At 42.2% G+C, this 18145-nt stretch overlaps 1 protein-coding gene across 3 annotated transcripts in view; it reads right to left on the bottom strand.

Moving 5' to 3' along the window:
- RAPGEF3 (Rap guanine nucleotide exchange factor 3) overlaps positions 1-18145 on the bottom strand; it is a 131552-nt gene that overhangs the window by 57940 nt on the left and 55467 nt on the right. For all 3 annotated transcript variants that reach the window (XM_088465990.1, XM_088465997.1, XM_088466004.1), the window contains one exon: positions 15834-15887. In XM_088465990.1, coding sequence (XP_088322116.1) covers positions 15834-15887 — 54 coding nt within the window. The remainder of the gene's footprint in view (positions 1-15833; positions 15888-18145) is intronic.

The following is an 18145-nucleotide window of genomic DNA, read 5'->3' as shown; positions in this document are numbered from 1 at the left end:
GGAAATTATTCCTGAAAATAAACATAGAGACGTATACTCCATGGGGTTGAGTGAATTTCAAGGCCAACAATCTACTGCACATATATGCCGCACTTATGTTAACCCCAAGAACGTGTCCATTTCATATTTGGGGAAATTGAGAGGAGTGGGGAAGATGCCCAGCGTCTGTCTACCTATCATTTTATAGGATGTACTTGATAAATGCTACCTGAAAACTGATTGGTTGCTATGGGCAACTTCTTCACTCTTTGGGAGTCTTCATATACCGATTGAGCTTTAGGTAGCATTTAAAAAAACATCCAGGTAGAGATTGCAGAAAGGCAGTTAGATATATAGGATAAGAGGGAAGGAGAGAGTTCTGGGAAGAAGAGATAGGTTTGCATGTTGTCATCACAGAGGTGGTGGTGGAGATCAAAAGAGTTTACAAGTTCACAAAGAGAAGAGGGAAAAATAGAAAAAAGCTGAGGGCTAAGGACAGAGCCTTGAGGAACCCCAACAGATAGAGGGAGAAGAGAAGTGGATGTGTCAGTAGTAAAGACACTGATGGCATCTTTATAAATCCTGGAGATGACCCTGAACAGTGATGTAATGGCCAAGGAAGTAAAGGATGACAAGGAGAAGAGGGTGGTTGGCTTCATCGAAAGCAGTAGAGAGGTCATGGGAGCACATCCTATTGGCCGCAAAATTTTAAGAGAGATTAGCGCGTTTGTTGTGCTCTATTTCTGTTTACAGCGGCTATGTATGATCCCGTTTCTCGCGAAATCCAATTGAAGCAAATTGGACGCCTCTTTTCCTGTCCAAATGAAAAATATTTGGTGCTTTTAAAAGTTTTTAAATGGCATTTTTTTCCATTTTCTTTTAAGAATAGTTAAAAAATTAGAGAAAGCATTTTTATTGTTAAAATAAATGCTGTAGTTAAATTTGGGGTGAATAAAAATGTCTGTAAGCTGATTTTTGAGTCATTTGAAGCCACTTTTAGAAATCCTTTAAAAAACATCTGTAATTCTCATCTGCAATCGTAAAAACACCTGTCCCATCCATACAGAATCCCATATACCTATGCCATTATTCTGCACTTTGCAGATCATCAGCCCAAAAATGGCATTTCATTATTGGCTAAATTAAGCTAATTGAAAATTTCTAATTGGCTAATTGATCATTAGGGGGTTCTGAATGAAGGCTTGCAAATTTTTACATTACAATATTGACTTTTCCCAACTTTGCACCTGCTCTCTGGCTGCCAGAAAAAGGTGCATTAAATCATATTGAAATTGCCGCAGCTAAAACTTTCACAGCTAATTGCATAGGAAAAACCTCGACCCCAATTTCACTTTCCGCGCGGGGGGATGTTTGGGTGTGGCTAATGATTGCGGCCAATTGAATATGTTCCATAGATCATGAGTATGGATAAGTGACCCTTAAATTTAGCCATGAATAGATCATTGGTCACTTAAATGAGAGAATGTGAAATGTTCAGTGGTTATGTCAGTCCTTGCTAATGTGCCTGATGCTGCACACAGCCAGATGCAAAAGATATTTATTTTCCGCACATCTTACAAGTGCCTGAGATGGGACATTGGCTATTATCTTGCACCATCTGACAACATGCATTTTTAGATATACACATACCAATGTCATTTAAAAGATTACTACATACAAGTAAGACAAATGAAATGAAGAAAGCACCAACTATCATTACTTAGTTTAAGACATAGATTAGACTCCCTGGGGGTATATTTACTAAAGTGAGAGTTTTTAGAAGTGGAGATGTTGCCCATAGCAACCAATCAGATTGCAGCTATTATCTTCTAGGAAGGTGCTGGTTAAATGTTAAGAATATGGGCTACATCTCCACTTCTAAAAAAACTCTCACTTTAGTAAATATACCCTCAATAATCTGTGTTTTGGGGAAAAACGTAAAAGTTAAAATTATTTAGAACATCCAGTAAAACTTTAAAGTACCATTTTCACTTTTGCTCAGATAAGAGGTTGCATGGACACACCGAAAGTGAGCGCACACCTGTGTGTGGTCATGGCAGTTAAAGAAGTGAATTTGTGAACAAAATTACTGTATGTGCTGAATGTCCATATGTTTGTACCTTCACATGAGTTGCATTTAGAATGGTGAGCAGTGTGTGGCAAGAGATTGCATTGACTATAGTTAAGCTATAAATAACCCACTTATTGCATGATTTGTACATGGTATAAAAAGTGAAACACACAGTTATCAGATACAAATAAATGCCATATGTATACTACATTTATAGGGTGTGTGAAGCCTTGTGTTTATAAAGAGGTGTGGTTTCTTGCCTTTGGGAATAACAAGCCAGAACAGATGAAGTTTACTTTTCACTGTATGTCACATGACCACAATACTGAACATTTACTAATCAAACAAAAGACACCTTTATATTGGGATCCTTGCTTATTAAGCGTAAGACAGTCTACTAAGGATACATGATAAATTTAATAATAATGCTGCTTCAACCGACAATATAATATGCAATGTTGTGTCACTGTGACAATTTTGCAGCAAACTTGCTGACATTTTAATTTATCTCTCCGGGAGATTGCAGAGGGGAGGAGATGCAGCTGAACATTTAGGGGGCAGTACCGGGCTCTTTACGTCATTAGGCCCAGCCCCCATCACAGCAAAATGCCATTATGCACGGGCCCGTGAGTAGGGGATGGGGGCTAAAATAATATGGTTAGGTCATATTAGCTCCGCCCCTTTGCTATGGAGCCGCAATTCCCGGTAGTTATCTACCCGTTCTGTCCTCTTCACTAGGAAGTGGAAAGGATGCGGGAGATCCACACACTCTTCTGCGGATACGGTGGACTACCCATAAAAAGTTGTGAGTCTCTGGCAAATTCCAAGAGAGTAGTTAAGTAGTGTATAATGCATAGCCCATCATTGTTTACTCGATCAGAACAAAGTTGCCTATATTGCTGTATATAAATTCATTGTATTACACCATATAGGTCTATTGGTCCTCTCGTACACAGCAATGACAAGGATCAGACGCAGAGTTTTGAGATGCCTTGTAGATAAAGATAGGGTGTTTGATTTGGTGCAGTAGGAAAATTACTATGGCTAAATTCATTATCTGGATACAGCTGTTTTATAGTTTACTTTTCTCTCCTGTTCTCTAGGCAGTGGGCCTGACAGGATGACCAATCTCCCTGGCAATATTTGCTAAAGCAAATGAATCCATGCGTAGTCTCTAAATTGGAGATAATACAGAAACAATTTTGCTGGATTCAAGGACATGTTTGACTATTTTGCAGATGTGGGTCCATCCCCAGCCTGTGCATTGTATGAGAGATTGGGACATACTTCTGGTTTCAATGTTATTTGGGCAAATGATCCATTAGAGTTCATTAAGGATCACTGGAGTATATACACCCATCCAATAAAACTGGTCTCATCTTTCCACTATTTGGGAATAGGAGTATTGATGACTATTAACACATTCCGGAGCTTGGTAAATTCCACAATAAAGCAGCCCATATAGAAGACTTTGGGGGTTGATTTTGCATTAGAAAATGAGAGAATGTAACAGATATCTCCAATATCTGCTACGGCCCCCCTGTACCAACATTTGGAGGAAACTTAATATTTACAGCTGAAGTGGGTGTTTTTAGGAGATATCCCACAAATATTAATTGATAAAAATGCCCCTAAATTGAATTCAATACCCTGTGCACTGTTAACTTGTGGAGTTGTGACTCGGTGAGGGTCCATCATTCGGATCTCATCTGTTCCAGTCTAGTGACGGGCTTTTACAGCCTCATCACTGCTGCTCAGATTCTGTACAGGACACATGGGAAGAGAAGGAGCTAAATGACCAGTAAGTAATCCTATTGCCTAAAGAGTGGGGATATTGAAATATACAGTAAATTGTTTGTAATAGCAGGTAATAGAAATGTTTTGGTTATGTTCTTTTGATATTAGCAAACTCTGCTCACACAGATCAATGGGATGTTAATTCCAGTGACTCACAAAATAACTGGTTTTGTAAGTGTAATTGCCAGCAAGAAATCCTGTGCAGGTTGCCTGGTGTAGAGCCAATCTATATGTACATACAGTTGCTATCCCTAACAGCAAGACGAAATTGCCTGACAGGATCTTCATCAAACATAGCCTGTGCCTGCATTTGCAGATGAATGGAGTGAGGCTGCCAGACTGTCTCCTAAACCCAGAGCCAGCCCTAGCCAAATTAGTGCCCTAGGCTGCATGTTGCGCTGCCTGGTCTGACCGCGGTAGCCAGAGGCAGAGCAGCCATCTGCCAATTCAGCCTCATCCCTGCTCCCGGCTACTGTCCGCTCATCCAGCCTCCTCGATGCTCCCGGCTGCATGCTGAGCTGCCTGGTTGCGGTAGCCAGAGCCCATTCAGGTGCCCCAAACATCTGCCGGCCCTAGGCTTGGAAAAGCCCCTAGGCATTCCAAATGCCCCTAGGCATTTTCCTAGGTTGCCTGTGCCTAGGGCTGGCTCTGCCTAAACTCAGTAAGAAGTAATCACTATAGCCATGGCCAAAAGTTTTGAGATTGACACAAGTATTGGTTTTCACAAAGTTTGCTGCTTCAGTGTCTTTGACCTTTTTGTCAGATGTTATGGTATACTGAAGTCAAATTACAAGCATTTCATAAGTGTCAAAGGCTTTTATTGACAATTACATTAAGTTTATGCAAAGAGTCAATATTTTCAGTGTTGACCCTTCTTTTTCAAGACCTCTGCAATTAGCCCTGGCATGCTGTCAATCAACTTCTGGGCCACATACTGACTGATAGCCGCCCATTCTTGCCTAATTAATGGTTGGAGATTGTCAGAACTTGTGGGTTTCTGTTTGTCCACCCGCCTCTTGAGGATTGACCACAAGTTCTCAATGGGATTAAGGTCTGAGGAGTTTCCTGGCCATGGACCCAAAATTTCGATGTTTTGTTCCCAGAGCCACTTAGTTATCACTTTTGCCTTATGACATGATGCTCCATCATGCTGGAAAAGGCATTGCTCATCACCAAACTGTTCTTGGTTGGGAGAAATTGCTCTTGGAGGATGTTTTGGTACCATTCTTATTCATGGCTGTGTTCTTAGGCAAAATTGTGAGTGAGCCCACTCCCTTGGCTGAGAAGTAACCCCACACATGAATGGTCTCAGGATGTTTTACTGTTGGCATGACACAGGACTAATGGTAGCACTCACCGTTCCTTCTCTGGGGCATCTAGAAAATGCTTGTCCAAACAACCTGAAAGGGGATTAATCAGAGAAAATAACTTTACCCCAGTCCTCAGCAGTCCAATTCCTGTACCTTTTGCAGAATATCAGGCTGTTCCTAATGTTTTTCCTGGAGAGAAGTGGCTTCTTTGCTGCTCTTCTTGACACCAGGCCATCCTCCAAAAGTCTTCGCCTGACTGTGCGTGAAGATGCACTCACACCTGCCTGCTGCCATTCCCAAGCAAGCTTTGCACTGGTGGTGCCCTGATCCCGCAGCTGAATCAACTTTAGGAGATGGTCCTGGCACTTGCTGGACGTTCTTGGGCACCCTGAAGCCTTCTTCACAACTATTGAACTCCTCTCCTTGAAGTTCTTGATGATCTGATAAATGGTTGATTTAGGTGCAATCTTACTAGCAGCAATATCCTTGCCTGTGAAGCCCTTTTGTGCAAAGCAATGATGACTGCACGTGTTTCCTTTCAGGTAACTATAGTTAACAGAGGAAGAACAATGATTTCAAGCTCCATCCTCCTTTTAAAGCTTCCAGTCTGTTATTCTAACTCAATCAGCATGACAGGGTGATCTCCAGCCTTGTCCTCGTCAACACTCTCACCTGTGTTAACGAGAGAATCACTGACATGATGTCAGCTGGTCCTTTTGTGGCAGGGCTGAAATGCAGTATAAATGTTGTTTTTGGAAGTTCATTGTCCTAGCAAAGAGGGACTTGGCAATTTGCATATACTCCAGAATGTCATGAAGAGTGATCAAATGAATTGCCATCATAAAAACTGAAGCAGCAGACGTTGTGAAAACCAATACTTGTGTCATTCTCAAAAATTTTGCCCATGGCTGTACACCAGTACTGTATACACCATCTGGACCTTTAAGTGTGATATTATATAGGCAGATCAAAGACAAAAAATATTTGGTTAATAATGTAAAATTGATCTTTAGTGATAACTGAGAGAGTGTAAAATCACACAGCTGAGGTCGATACGCAGGTTCACTGCGATTATGAGATCTCTCAGATAGTTTTGGAGCTATGAAGTATCTCCCCAATCCCACATCACAATGCCTCATATTTACACTCATATTGTAGATCAAATAAGGAAGATTAAGGTGAACACCCCATATCTTAGGTAATCATTCTGCAGGGGAAATATTGCTGATTTATTTGGATTTAAGTTAAAAATGACTTGGGTAGTTCTGGGAAGGCCTCAGATTTAATTAGCCAGTCAGCATAGACTTGGTTATGGCACCCCAAGGGTGGGGGCACAAGGAATAAACTTATTGGCGTTTTTTGTTCTGTGTTTAGAATGGGAGATAAATGTCTGCATTAAAGTTTGTAACCTGTAATTTCTGCATTCTCCTTCTGTTCTTTCCTGACAGATTAGCGCTGTCTTCTTCAATTATTACAGGTGGTGGCGGTAAAAGGAAGCATGATACTGTCTAGGTATTCAGATTATGGCACTCTGGCCATTGTCAGTGCACCCAGTCAGGGATACTTCCCTGACATGATTGGTTGGCTGCATGTGGGATAAGAGATATATTTATTTTCTGGAGCAAGACCCTGAATCAGACCGGCACGCTGCCGCAGGCAGCTCGCAGGATCTGTGGGCGTGTTATTTTTTTTTTCCGTCTTCCACAGACCTTCCACAGCTTGTGCGAGCAGGCAGGAGGCCGTCACGATAATCGCGACCATCGGCCTTGCGACAAGACCCTGTGGTAGGGTCTAGGCTACCGCAAGGCCGAGTGGACTTCTTGCTCTAATAGAGCAGGAAGTCCACTACTGACATCAGTAGTGATATCAGTAGGGTCTACGGATGCGGCGCATGCGCAGTGGGGTAACATCGAGCCACTTGCGAGCGCCGTGCACTCACGAGTGGCTCTGAATCAGGCCCCAAGTGTGACACTTACAATATTATACCTGACACTTAGGGTAAATTTACTAAAGTGAGAGTTTTTAATAATGAGTTTTAGAAGAGATGTTTGCAACTTTTTGCCAGGCGGAAACTTATCTCCGTATTCAATTGCAAACACTTTTCGAGTACGCGAAAACGCAATGCAATGTAATAGGCGAAAAAGATTCGCCTCTGAATAGGTGGAGAAAAAAAGTGCAAAATGGCTATTTTGGGGTGCAAAGTTGGGGAAATCACTCAGCACCCTTGGGACAGCCCCCCAAAGGATAACTGCGTAACAAAAAAAAAAAAACTTAAAAAAAGTGAGGAACACCCCAAAAAAGCAATGGGGTGAAAAAGTGCAAAGTGGGGGTACAAACTTAAAAACTAGTGAAATAGACTTTTGGGGGGTCAGCAAGTATGGGTGAGGTGTTTTTTTTATTGCAGGTGCTTGCTTCAGGTGCGTTTTTTACGTTTTATAAACTTACTTTAGCTACTTTAAACCATGCTTGCACCCATTTTCATGTACCCCAAATTTGACAGGACTACTTATTTTCACCAAAAAAAACCTGCTTAATGCTGGTCTTCACCACTTCTGCAAAGATGCTAATTAGGGGGTGTAAGACTGATTTCCCAAATTCTGACAGCACTTTTTGCCTGGTTTGCATTCGCCAGGTTACGTTTTCGCGTCTTTTGGAAATTAATAAGGCGAATCGCGGGTACGCGTACGATAAGTTTCCACGGCTAAAATACGCGATGTAGGCGAAAATTCCGGCATGCGAAACTTTATCGCGTACGCAAAACTAATTAAATACAGGTCTATGTCTAAAGATGGAGACTTCATAGGCAAACACAGGGGGGGTTTCCGTCTGCCTGGAAACCCCCCTCCCCAGCACACAAGATGACCACAATAGAAATAGTAATATAATACAATGTTACTAGTGCTGCATGTTCTTCTCAGTATCACAAATGAAACGATTTGCACCACCTGTGGAATTTTTCAAATGTGCCAGCTAGTAATAAATATACCTGTGCACCAACTAGGAGATGTGGAAAACATGCACTGTTAGGGGCACACTGCTATAGACCATCAATGGGGTTAAGTATTAATACTGTTCTTAATAATAATACACTATCCAGTACATAAGGATAACAATATGTACAGAAATATGTGCAGGGCAGTGCTAGGTTCTTCTGCCACTCCTGGACTTGCTCCAATAGTCTGGAATGATGCCCACATCTGAAGATAAACATTCAGCTCAGACAGGATGGACCTACTGCCGCATCTAATGGCTTACTGTGATCGCTGGTCCTGTACATGCTGGAATTATGCAACACAATATAATTTGTATGTAACATATTAATGCTGGATAAGTGCTAATTCTGCCCTCTTCATGGACTGGCCACACTCACTCTAAAATCAAGCATTTGGAAACCCCCCTCTGCGTTTGCCACTGGGACTTGGATATATTTCTGAAGGAATTTAAAAAAAATTTTACGCCAATATCAATTGCCACCAGCGGAATGGACCAGTTATCTGGCTCATGGTTTGAAAGGCAAGGCTTTGGAAGTACTTGCAGCACTTCCTCAGGAAAGCAATGGTGATTATTTAGCCATCAAGCAGGCCGTAATCAGAAAATGTAGTCTAATTCCTGAGATTTATCATCAAAGGTTCAGGACTGTGCACCACGGAGCTAATGACACCTATACAGACGTTGTGGATAATTTGCAAAAAACTATGCACCTATGGCTAAAGGGTCTGGCTGTAATTACCATTGAAAGTGTGTGATGGATTTAATGATCCAAAACCAATTTCTGCATGTTTCCCCTGCTGAAGTAGGGCTGTTCATTTTGGATCGTCAGTCTGTGACTGCATCCAAGGCTGCACAGATTGCAGATATGTATGCAGCTCACTGCACACCCATGGCTAAGAAACCTGGTGATGCCAGCTAGAGAGGAGATAAGTTTGCAGGGAAGGATTTCATTCCTGCCAGCCTCCGCCCCTTTGAGTGACCCTCTCCCATTGCCTCTGGGAAACCTTCAACGTGTCCTGCATGCCACAAGGTGGGGCACAAGAGCTATGATTGACCAGAGAAATGGGAGCCTGCACCAGCACCTCCTGTTCCCCCTCCTCAGGTGTTATGGGCATCAGGGACCCACAATCTTTCCTATGACCATCTACAGTCTGTCACTGTAGGAAATAAGGTTTCTACTGGACTGAGAGACACTGCTGCTGAACTGACCTTGGTGCGACCAGAACTTGTAGATTGCCAGGACTTCTTCCCAGGAAAAACATGCTCTGTTGCTAGAATTAAAGGAGTGAACCCCACAATCCCTATATCAAGGTTTTTTTTTAGATTGGAGGGTGGTGGGATGAGGGAGGTGGGAGTATTGGATCATATTCCTGTAAACGTTTTACTGGGAACAGACCTGGGACAGATTAGGTCACATTTATGTTTCTTCTAATGTTGCTTCTGTGTCATCTGGCTCCGTGGAATCGTCAGACTCATCACAGATCGTATTTGTTAATAATGAATTCTACTATGGCATGAATTTGTGTATAGACTGTGTGGTAAAAAGTGATACTGATGATTTATATAATAAGGAAATGTGTATAGAACCTTTATTAGCAACCCCCCTATAAGAATTTACTGCAATGTGCCACACTGAGAGAATTGTGGAGCAAAGGACAGTTCCAGCATGAGCAGGAGAGAGTTCTAGAACAGAATCAGGCTCCCAAATCTGCTGGAAAGATCCCTGTAAAAACAGTAAGGATGTGTCAGCCTATAGACAGGAAGAAGGGATCAAGCATGGCTGGTTGTCAATGTCAGAGCCACTGCCCTCAGAAAAAGTTTATCTGAGAAGGAAGAATTTGCCAAAGGACAGTGGACCTAGAAGTTGCTAATGGTTTATCTCACCAGTGAAATGCTGGAGAGATGCTGGTAGAATGATGTAGTAGGGGTGAAGTGGGGGAGGTGTAGAAATTATGGATATTAGATATGGCAAACTATATTTTCTTGTTGCTGTACTGTTAAAAATCTGCCTCACACGGAGGGCAGGTAATATAATGATAATGTTTTGGTTATGTTCTTTTGATATTAGCAAACTCTGCCCACACAGATCAATGGGATGTTAATTCTAATGACTCACAAAATAACTTACTTAAGTGTAAGTGTAAGAGCCAGGCCAAGTGTTCATTAGTTTGCTAATAAACTCAGTAAATCCTGAGCAGGTTGCCTGGGCGAGAGCCAATCTAAGTGTACATACAGTTGGTATCCCTGACAGCAGGATAAACCAAATTACCTGACAGGTGCTTCCTCAAACACAGCCTGTCTGTGTTTGCAGATGAATGGAGTGAGACTGTCAGGCTGTCTCCTACACCCAGTGGGAGGTAATCACAGCACCAGTTTATGCCATCAGGTCCTTCAGGTGTGATTAGACATAGGCAGATAAAAGAAATATCATATTTGCTCTGGTTTATGACATAAATTTGATATTTCAGTGATAACTGAGAGCGTGTGAAATCAAATCATATAAAAATAGCTGAGGTTGATACACTTTGGAGATACCTCAGATAGGTAGTTTTGGAGATACACTTGTGTCCTCGCCCTTTTTTGCTGCAGTTGTGCCAAACAGCTCCTCTCAGCGTGCCAGCTCTCGTGAGACTCTGCTAGCTTCGGGCATCTTATTTACATATTTTGCCGAAAATGAATCTAAGTTGCAATGTGATGTGACTAGGAGACACCATTAGACTGTGCTGATTAATTTGATATGCAACTCTTATATATCTGTGTGTGATTGAGTCTCTCAATCAGCATATGAAGTGCTCTGACGCAACAGCCACAGCCTTAATCCATGGCAAGTTTCATTTACAAACTCAATCGCACATAGATATACAAGTGTTGCATATCACAGTAATCAGCACAGTCTCCTTGTGCGTTCTAGTCACATCACATTGCAACTTAAGTTGAGTACACACTAGACAATATGTCGCCGATCCCATAGATTGGGCTGACATCGTCCACATCGGCCAGTGTGTACCTACTATGTGCGCTTCTGTGAGTCATCCATCAGGGTCATTCCATCGGCCTGCATGTAGGGCCGATGGAACGACCCAAATGCAGATGCCGACATAGTGGATGGAGCCGGTGCCCGCATTGTGCAGTGTTTACCACCCATCCGATATATCTTGTGGTCGGGTGTCGCATCATTGGGTACACACATCGGCAAGTGTATACCCAGCATTAGATGCATTTTCGACAAAAAAAGACACCCGACACTAGCAGAGTTGCACGGGACCTGGCGGCTCACTCACGCCAGTCATTTTGCGCCGAGTGGTGTACTGAGGATATATGTACAGTAGGACGACACATTTGCATGATGTATCTCCCTAATCCCACATCACAACATATCATATTTACACTCATATTGTATCTTAAATAGGAAGATTAAGGTAAACACCCAAATTTTAAGTAGTCCTTTCGCAAGTTAGGTTACAGTATGCACAATTATTTGGATGTAAGTTAAAAGTGACTTAGGCAGTTCTGGGAGGGTCCTATATTTAAAAGGATAGTCAGCCAGTCAGCAGAGACATGGTTATGACAGCCCAAGGCTGTATAGGCCTGATTCAGAGACATACGTTGGTTGTTGCAATCTCAGTATGCTGCAGAGGAGCAATTGTTTGCAAAATAGCACCCTCCCTTAACAGTACTGAGAAGCTCACCACAGCCATCGCAAACAGTATTGCAACTGCGTACACATTCGCAGCCCATATGCAGGTTTTCCAATAATCGACCATGTGAGTAACCCTATGGTCACGCAGCATGGATGCCTGGACTGAGACACTAGAGCCATCTAACGTAGGTTGGGAATCACAGACACTTGCTGTGATCTGTCCCCAAAACAGCACCGACCCACCTGCTTTTTTCCAACCACTCCCTTGTTTCTTCCCCCAAACAGCACCTCCCTGTCAATTACACTGCGATTCTTGAAGGTACACATGCAGGATCGCAGACGGGGCTTGGTGCATGTGCATTTTGATACATGCGCTGTTCACAAAAATTGCTCAACTGCATAAAAATCACAACAGGGTACATCTCTGAATGAGGCCCTCTGTTCGCCTGCATCATAAGATTATTCTGATCAGTGGCGGATCTAGACTTTTGATTTAGGGGGGGCAGTTTAATGATAATAACACGGACTCCTCCTTTTTTCTATCCTGGCACCTCCCATTTCTGGTCCCAACTCCTCCCCTTGGTGACTCATACCGTGCCGCCTCACACAGCCAGACGTCAACTCAGTGTGCGGCCAGGGACAAAAGCAGGATTTGTAGGAGGGAGTTTTCCTTGCGTGTGTGTGTGGGTGTATATATATATAGTATTGCACATTCATATGTTACACAGGACACATGCACATACATTACATAGGACACATGCACACACATATATAACATAGGATGCATGCACACACATATATTACATAGGACATATACACGCACATTACATAGGACTTATACACACACATATATTACATAGGACACAAACACCAATATATTACATAGGACACATACACACACATATAATACATAGGACACATGCACACATATATTACATAGGAACATACACATATACATACATACTCACAGACACACTTTCACTTACTTTGTGATCCTATTCTGAGATGCAGCAGCAGGTTGTTGATGGGGGCGATGCCCGCCAGTTCCATCATTAGGCTCCGCCCCCCACAGCATAATCCCGCGATTTGCGGGTCTGGGGGAGTGGGTGATACTAAAATGATGCAGTTCTTATAAATGCTAATAATTTTGGCTCCAACACCCCTCCTAATAGACCCGCGAATCGTGGCATAATGCTGCATGAATGTGGGTAAACAAAAATGTTTTTTCAGGGGGGGGGTTTGTACTGCCGGCACCAAATACAAGGGGCAGGGCGTAGGAAGGAGCCTCTGCTCCTCTGATATTGTTGGGTCCTAGTTAGGAGGATTGGAGTGCTGTGCATATCTGTATGCATTGCCCTGACACAGGAACAGGAGGGGGAGGTGCAGAGAGAGGCAAAAATGCTAGGGGGGGGGCGATCGTTTCAATCGCCCCCCCCCCCCCCTGGATCCGCCACTGCTCCTGATGGTGTCCTGTAGTGTCTGGTACCAAGATGTTAGCAGCAGATCTATTATGGCCTGTATGTTACGAGGTGGGGCTTCCAGCACATCCAATGGATGCTCTATCAGATTGAGATCTGGGGAATTTGGAGGCCAAGTTAACACTTTGAACTGTTTACCATGTTCCTGAACAATTTTTGCAGTGTAGCAGGGCACATTAAAGAGGCCACTGCTATCAGGAAATATCAGTGCCATGAATTGCCATTGCCATTGTCTGCAACAATGTTTAGGTAGGTGGTACTTGTCAAAGTAACATCCACATGAATGGCAGTACCCAATGTTTCCCAGCAGTACATTGCCCAGAGGATCACACTACGGCTGTTGGGTTGCCTTCTTCCCATAGTGCAACTGGTGCCATCTCTTCCTCAGGTAAATAATGCACACGCACCCAGCTGTCCACATGTTGTAAAAGAAAACATGATTCATCAGACCCGGCCACCTTCTTCCATTGCTCCATTTCTAGCACTCATGTGCTCAATGTAGGCACTTTTGGCAGTTGATAGTAATCAGCATAGGCACTCTGACTGGTCTGTGACTATGCAGCCCCATACACAGCAAGCTGCGATGCACTGTGTGTTCTCACACCTTTCTATCATGACCAGCATGAACTTTTTCAGCAATTTGTGTTACAGTAGCTCTACTATGTGGTCGGAGCAGACGGGATAGCCATTGCTCCATACATCAATGAACCTGTCTCTGATTCAATGGTTGTCCTGCTGTAGACCACTTTTGGTAAGTACTAACCACAAAATACCAGGAACACCCCACAAGATCTGTTAGTTTGTAGAAGCTCTGACACATTCGTTTAGCCATCACAATTTGGCCCTTGTCAAAGTTGCTTAGATCCTTAGGCTTGCCAATTGTTCCTGCTTCCAACACATCAACTTCAAGAACTGACTGTCTAATTTATCTCATCCCCTGACAGGTGCCATTGTAAAGACACAATCAATGTTATTCACCTTTCCCATTGCTGGTTTTAATGTTATGGCTGATGAGCGTATGTTCCCTCCTACTCTCATCTGTGACCCCCGTGGGACAAAAGGGAATCTTGACAGTTTTATTCACAGTACCTGATGGAACATTGTGGCTGAGGCAGGGAATAAATTAACTTACTGATGCCTACCCCAAAATGGTAGATTTAAAGAATAAGCAGATATATATATAAAAAAAAAAAATCGTGTTTCTTCTTTAAATACTTCGCATTAAGAGTCTGATTCAGAGTTGGATGCAAGAGGGATCAGTGCTGAGTTTTTTCTTGCAGCAGGTCTTAGCATATATGTTAATTCTGGAGGAGCCATCATTTGTTAAAGGACGCCCACTGCCGGCTGCTGAGATCCACTGCCTCTGTCTGAAGCTGCAGTATTGGATTAACATCATGACCGTCATGCAGACCATCATACATCTGAGTTGTTCAGAATGTCCACCGCAACTATGTTGCCGAGACCAGGGAATCTTCAATGCAGTCTCTGGCTTCGGCACGCCCAACAAACACCACCGAACCCAACAAATACGGCCAACATGCCTCCATTTCCAAACTCCTGTCTCCACCCCCACATGCCTGCAGCTTGTCAATCAAGCTGCAGCTAACACAACATTGTGACACCATCGCGGCACAGGAGCACTGCGGCTCCAGCACAGCCGCACAACAGAAAACATTGGTCATTTGTGACTGAATTGAAACAGTGTCCACCTCTGAATCAGGACCTAAATCACACAATGCAAACCAAATTCCAAGAGCATGATATTAACTAAAAAGCCCTTGTCCATGAAATACTCCTTTGCAGAAGTCACATATGTTATTAGCCTGGTCATTACGCTTCTACGTAAACCCCTCTGTAAAGAGCAGATGACATTGGCCTCTATTACTGTACTACCAGAAATCACCTGTAACACAGCATTTATTATACATCACCCCAATTTTTAAGGTTGTCTCAGACTAAGGCGATAAAGGGGAGATTATTAAAATAATTAAATTACATATGTTCCAAGCCAGGCCAGTAGTACAATTTTGGAAACCAGTTCTACTTTTTTTGAGCGATACAAAAATGATTGACCAAAAAGTTTGCTTCTTTCATTCATTTTTCATCATCAAACAATATTATTAACAGAAGCCCTCGGTAATGTGCGTCAGAGCATAGTGATATCGGAGGGCCTTGACACCTTAAGACCATAAGCATTGCAATAAATGATAAATCAATCCTTATCTGTACAAAATCCAGTTTAAATACACAGAGGATGTCCTGGGAAATTTGAGGCTATTTGATATTGCTCTAATTATATGAACCATAGTCTTCTCTACTCATGGCTCTGTGCTAATATAGAGAGAATTGTATTTTGCAGCAGGAAGCCACCGTCTTATTGGGTTATTCTGCTGAATGATTTTGTTCATATTGTCAATAAAAAGAACCTTTTAAAAAAACTTGTTTTTACTCTACTTCTATAGATGAAACGCGATGATACAGACATATCTGTTACTCTTAGTCACCACAGACAGAAGACAATTCTTTAAGAAAAATAAGCTTTTGTAGGAAAGAGAACTCTCTGTTACCTGTTTCACAGTTTGGCTGTACTCCTCTTGAGATTCAATATCAGGAAGCGGGGTCTGAAAGAAGTAAGATAATCTGCATTATATAAAAGAAAAAGCCACAAACAGACTACTGGGGAAAAAATAGGACAGGGTTGTAGTCAAGTTCTATAGACTCAACTCCTAGGAGATGTTTCTAGGAAACTTACATAGAAAAAGATCTATTATTAACCTATGTTCTCTGGAATAAGTACACAGTGTAGAAGGAGTAAAGTGAACAACAATTATGTTCTTGTAACAGTGCTAACAAACATGACCAAGTTGGAAAGAACTGTACAAATAAAATGTATAAAAACAGAGAAGCATTTACTTCCCATCTGCTTCCAGTCCACCATAAGTTATTTAATATTAATAAATAACAATGTTAATATAAGAAGTTTGATAATAAAATGATTAGGAAAAAGACTCTAAACTGGGTATATTGGTAAACATCTGTCAGATGTGCAGAGACCATACTTGGACCATACAGTGCCGTCTTTTGGGCTGCCTCCCCCTGGTGTCCCAGTCCTTGCACATTCAGGCACACACTTGTACACCAGGGGAGGGGCTGGTACTAGCATTAGCATAAAGTCACAGTCATGACTACAGCAGGAGACTCTAAAGCGGTCGCAGCAATTTGCAACTTTGAATCAGTCCCTATGTGATATTAGTTTAAAAAGAGAGAGAGAAAACTAAGGACCCTAATCCTCTGTTCTCTAGAATGTACCAACAACTGTTCATGTAGATTGGGGTGATGCAGCGGCTGGAGGTGTCATCCAGGTGCTCCTCTTGTACCCTCCAATTGACACTTCTGACAAAATGGGCCGTAGTGTTAGTGAGCGTTTTGGATTATAGATTGGAAGCTCCAATGGTGCAGGGACTGATGGAACTGATGTAATATTCTCTAGAAAACTCTAAATAATATGGTAGCGCTATACTAATAAAATAAATAATAATCATAAATATAGCTTCTTTTGTCTAGATTCACATTAGGAAGGAAGTGAAAAATCAGCCTTAGAAAATGCTGTGTTTTCCACTAGAGGCAGCAAAAAATAGTAATATAATATTGGTATTTAAAATTGGTATATTAATAAAAAAAATAATATCTATTCTCATTTATACATCCATGGAGGTGTGGCACTCTAAAATAATGAAACAGCAGCACCACAATATTCCAACATTTCAGTGCTTTTAATGAGTACGCTCTGTCATCAGGGACATAATTAATTCTGAAAGAGATTACTTACAAAAGTTGAAATGAACCATGCTCTGCCTAACGCATTACAAACTGCTGGTGTTGCAATGTGTAAGCAGCATTATTTTATTTAATAAAATATTTCTTTAAGCCTAATGAATTAAATACTGTCCACCGGAGGGGTCAATATACAAGCAGCCAATCAGGCGTACCATCACATATCATACATAGGAGCACGCAAATTGGGAATACACACTTAACGATATTCCCAATTTGTCATTCCCACTTGTCCGGAAATGACAAATCGGGTCTATATCGTTTAAGTGTGTACCCAGCCTAAGAGGCTATAAGGCAGTTTGTGTGAAGCTATGGGGTCAGTGAGGGGGGAGAGGGGAAACGTTAAAGGAAAATCATGCCCTGGGCTCCACTTGGTCTACAACCAACCCTGCTTACACTTTAATGTCCTCAACCTGTACTCAACGTCTGCATACCTGCCCCTGTTCCACCACTCATTAAAAGAAGGAGGTCTTGGGTAGAGGCAGCTCAAATAGCAGAAAAAATGTTGTGAAAATACTACCAACCCATATAAAACACATATGACAAATAATATTTTCAGATACCATTATAGTAGTTACAAAGATCAATAGGACAAGTCAAGTCTGTTTTCATTTATTGTTGACTTTAAACACTGAGTGACCTATTCATCTTAACTAAAATTTCTCTGGAGGTAACTAGGTTTAGAACTCACATGGAGTTCTACCTAATTACAGGAGGAATTCATCATTCCTCCTCCCTATAACTATCTATTTCGAAAAGCTATCATTTTTGCGATGACAGCTCTTCGGAAAATATACTTTTCCCTCTCTACTCTACCTTACCGTAGCTGTAATCAGTGCTGCTCATGCGCTGTTACATCCGTAAAAGCAGCGCTGCCTACAGTTGTGGTAATTCTGTGTGTCCCCCCCCCAACCCCCTCCCCCCTCCGCTCACCTCCCCGTTCCCCACTTACCTGGCCGCTGCAGCAGCCTCCGGCTCAGTCTGCTGTTCTGACACTGTATTCTCCCGACAGAACACAGTAAAGTTTAGAAAAAAAAAGTGTTTT

This window comes from Taudactylus pleione, unplaced genomic scaffold (genome assembly GCF_031769625.1).
Source record: "Taudactylus pleione unplaced genomic scaffold, aTauple2 ptg000065l, whole genome shotgun sequence".
NCBI classification, from domain to species: Eukaryota; Metazoa; Chordata; class Amphibia; order Anura; family Myobatrachidae; genus Taudactylus; species Taudactylus pleione.
This window is presented reverse-complemented; position numbering and strand designations above follow the sequence as displayed.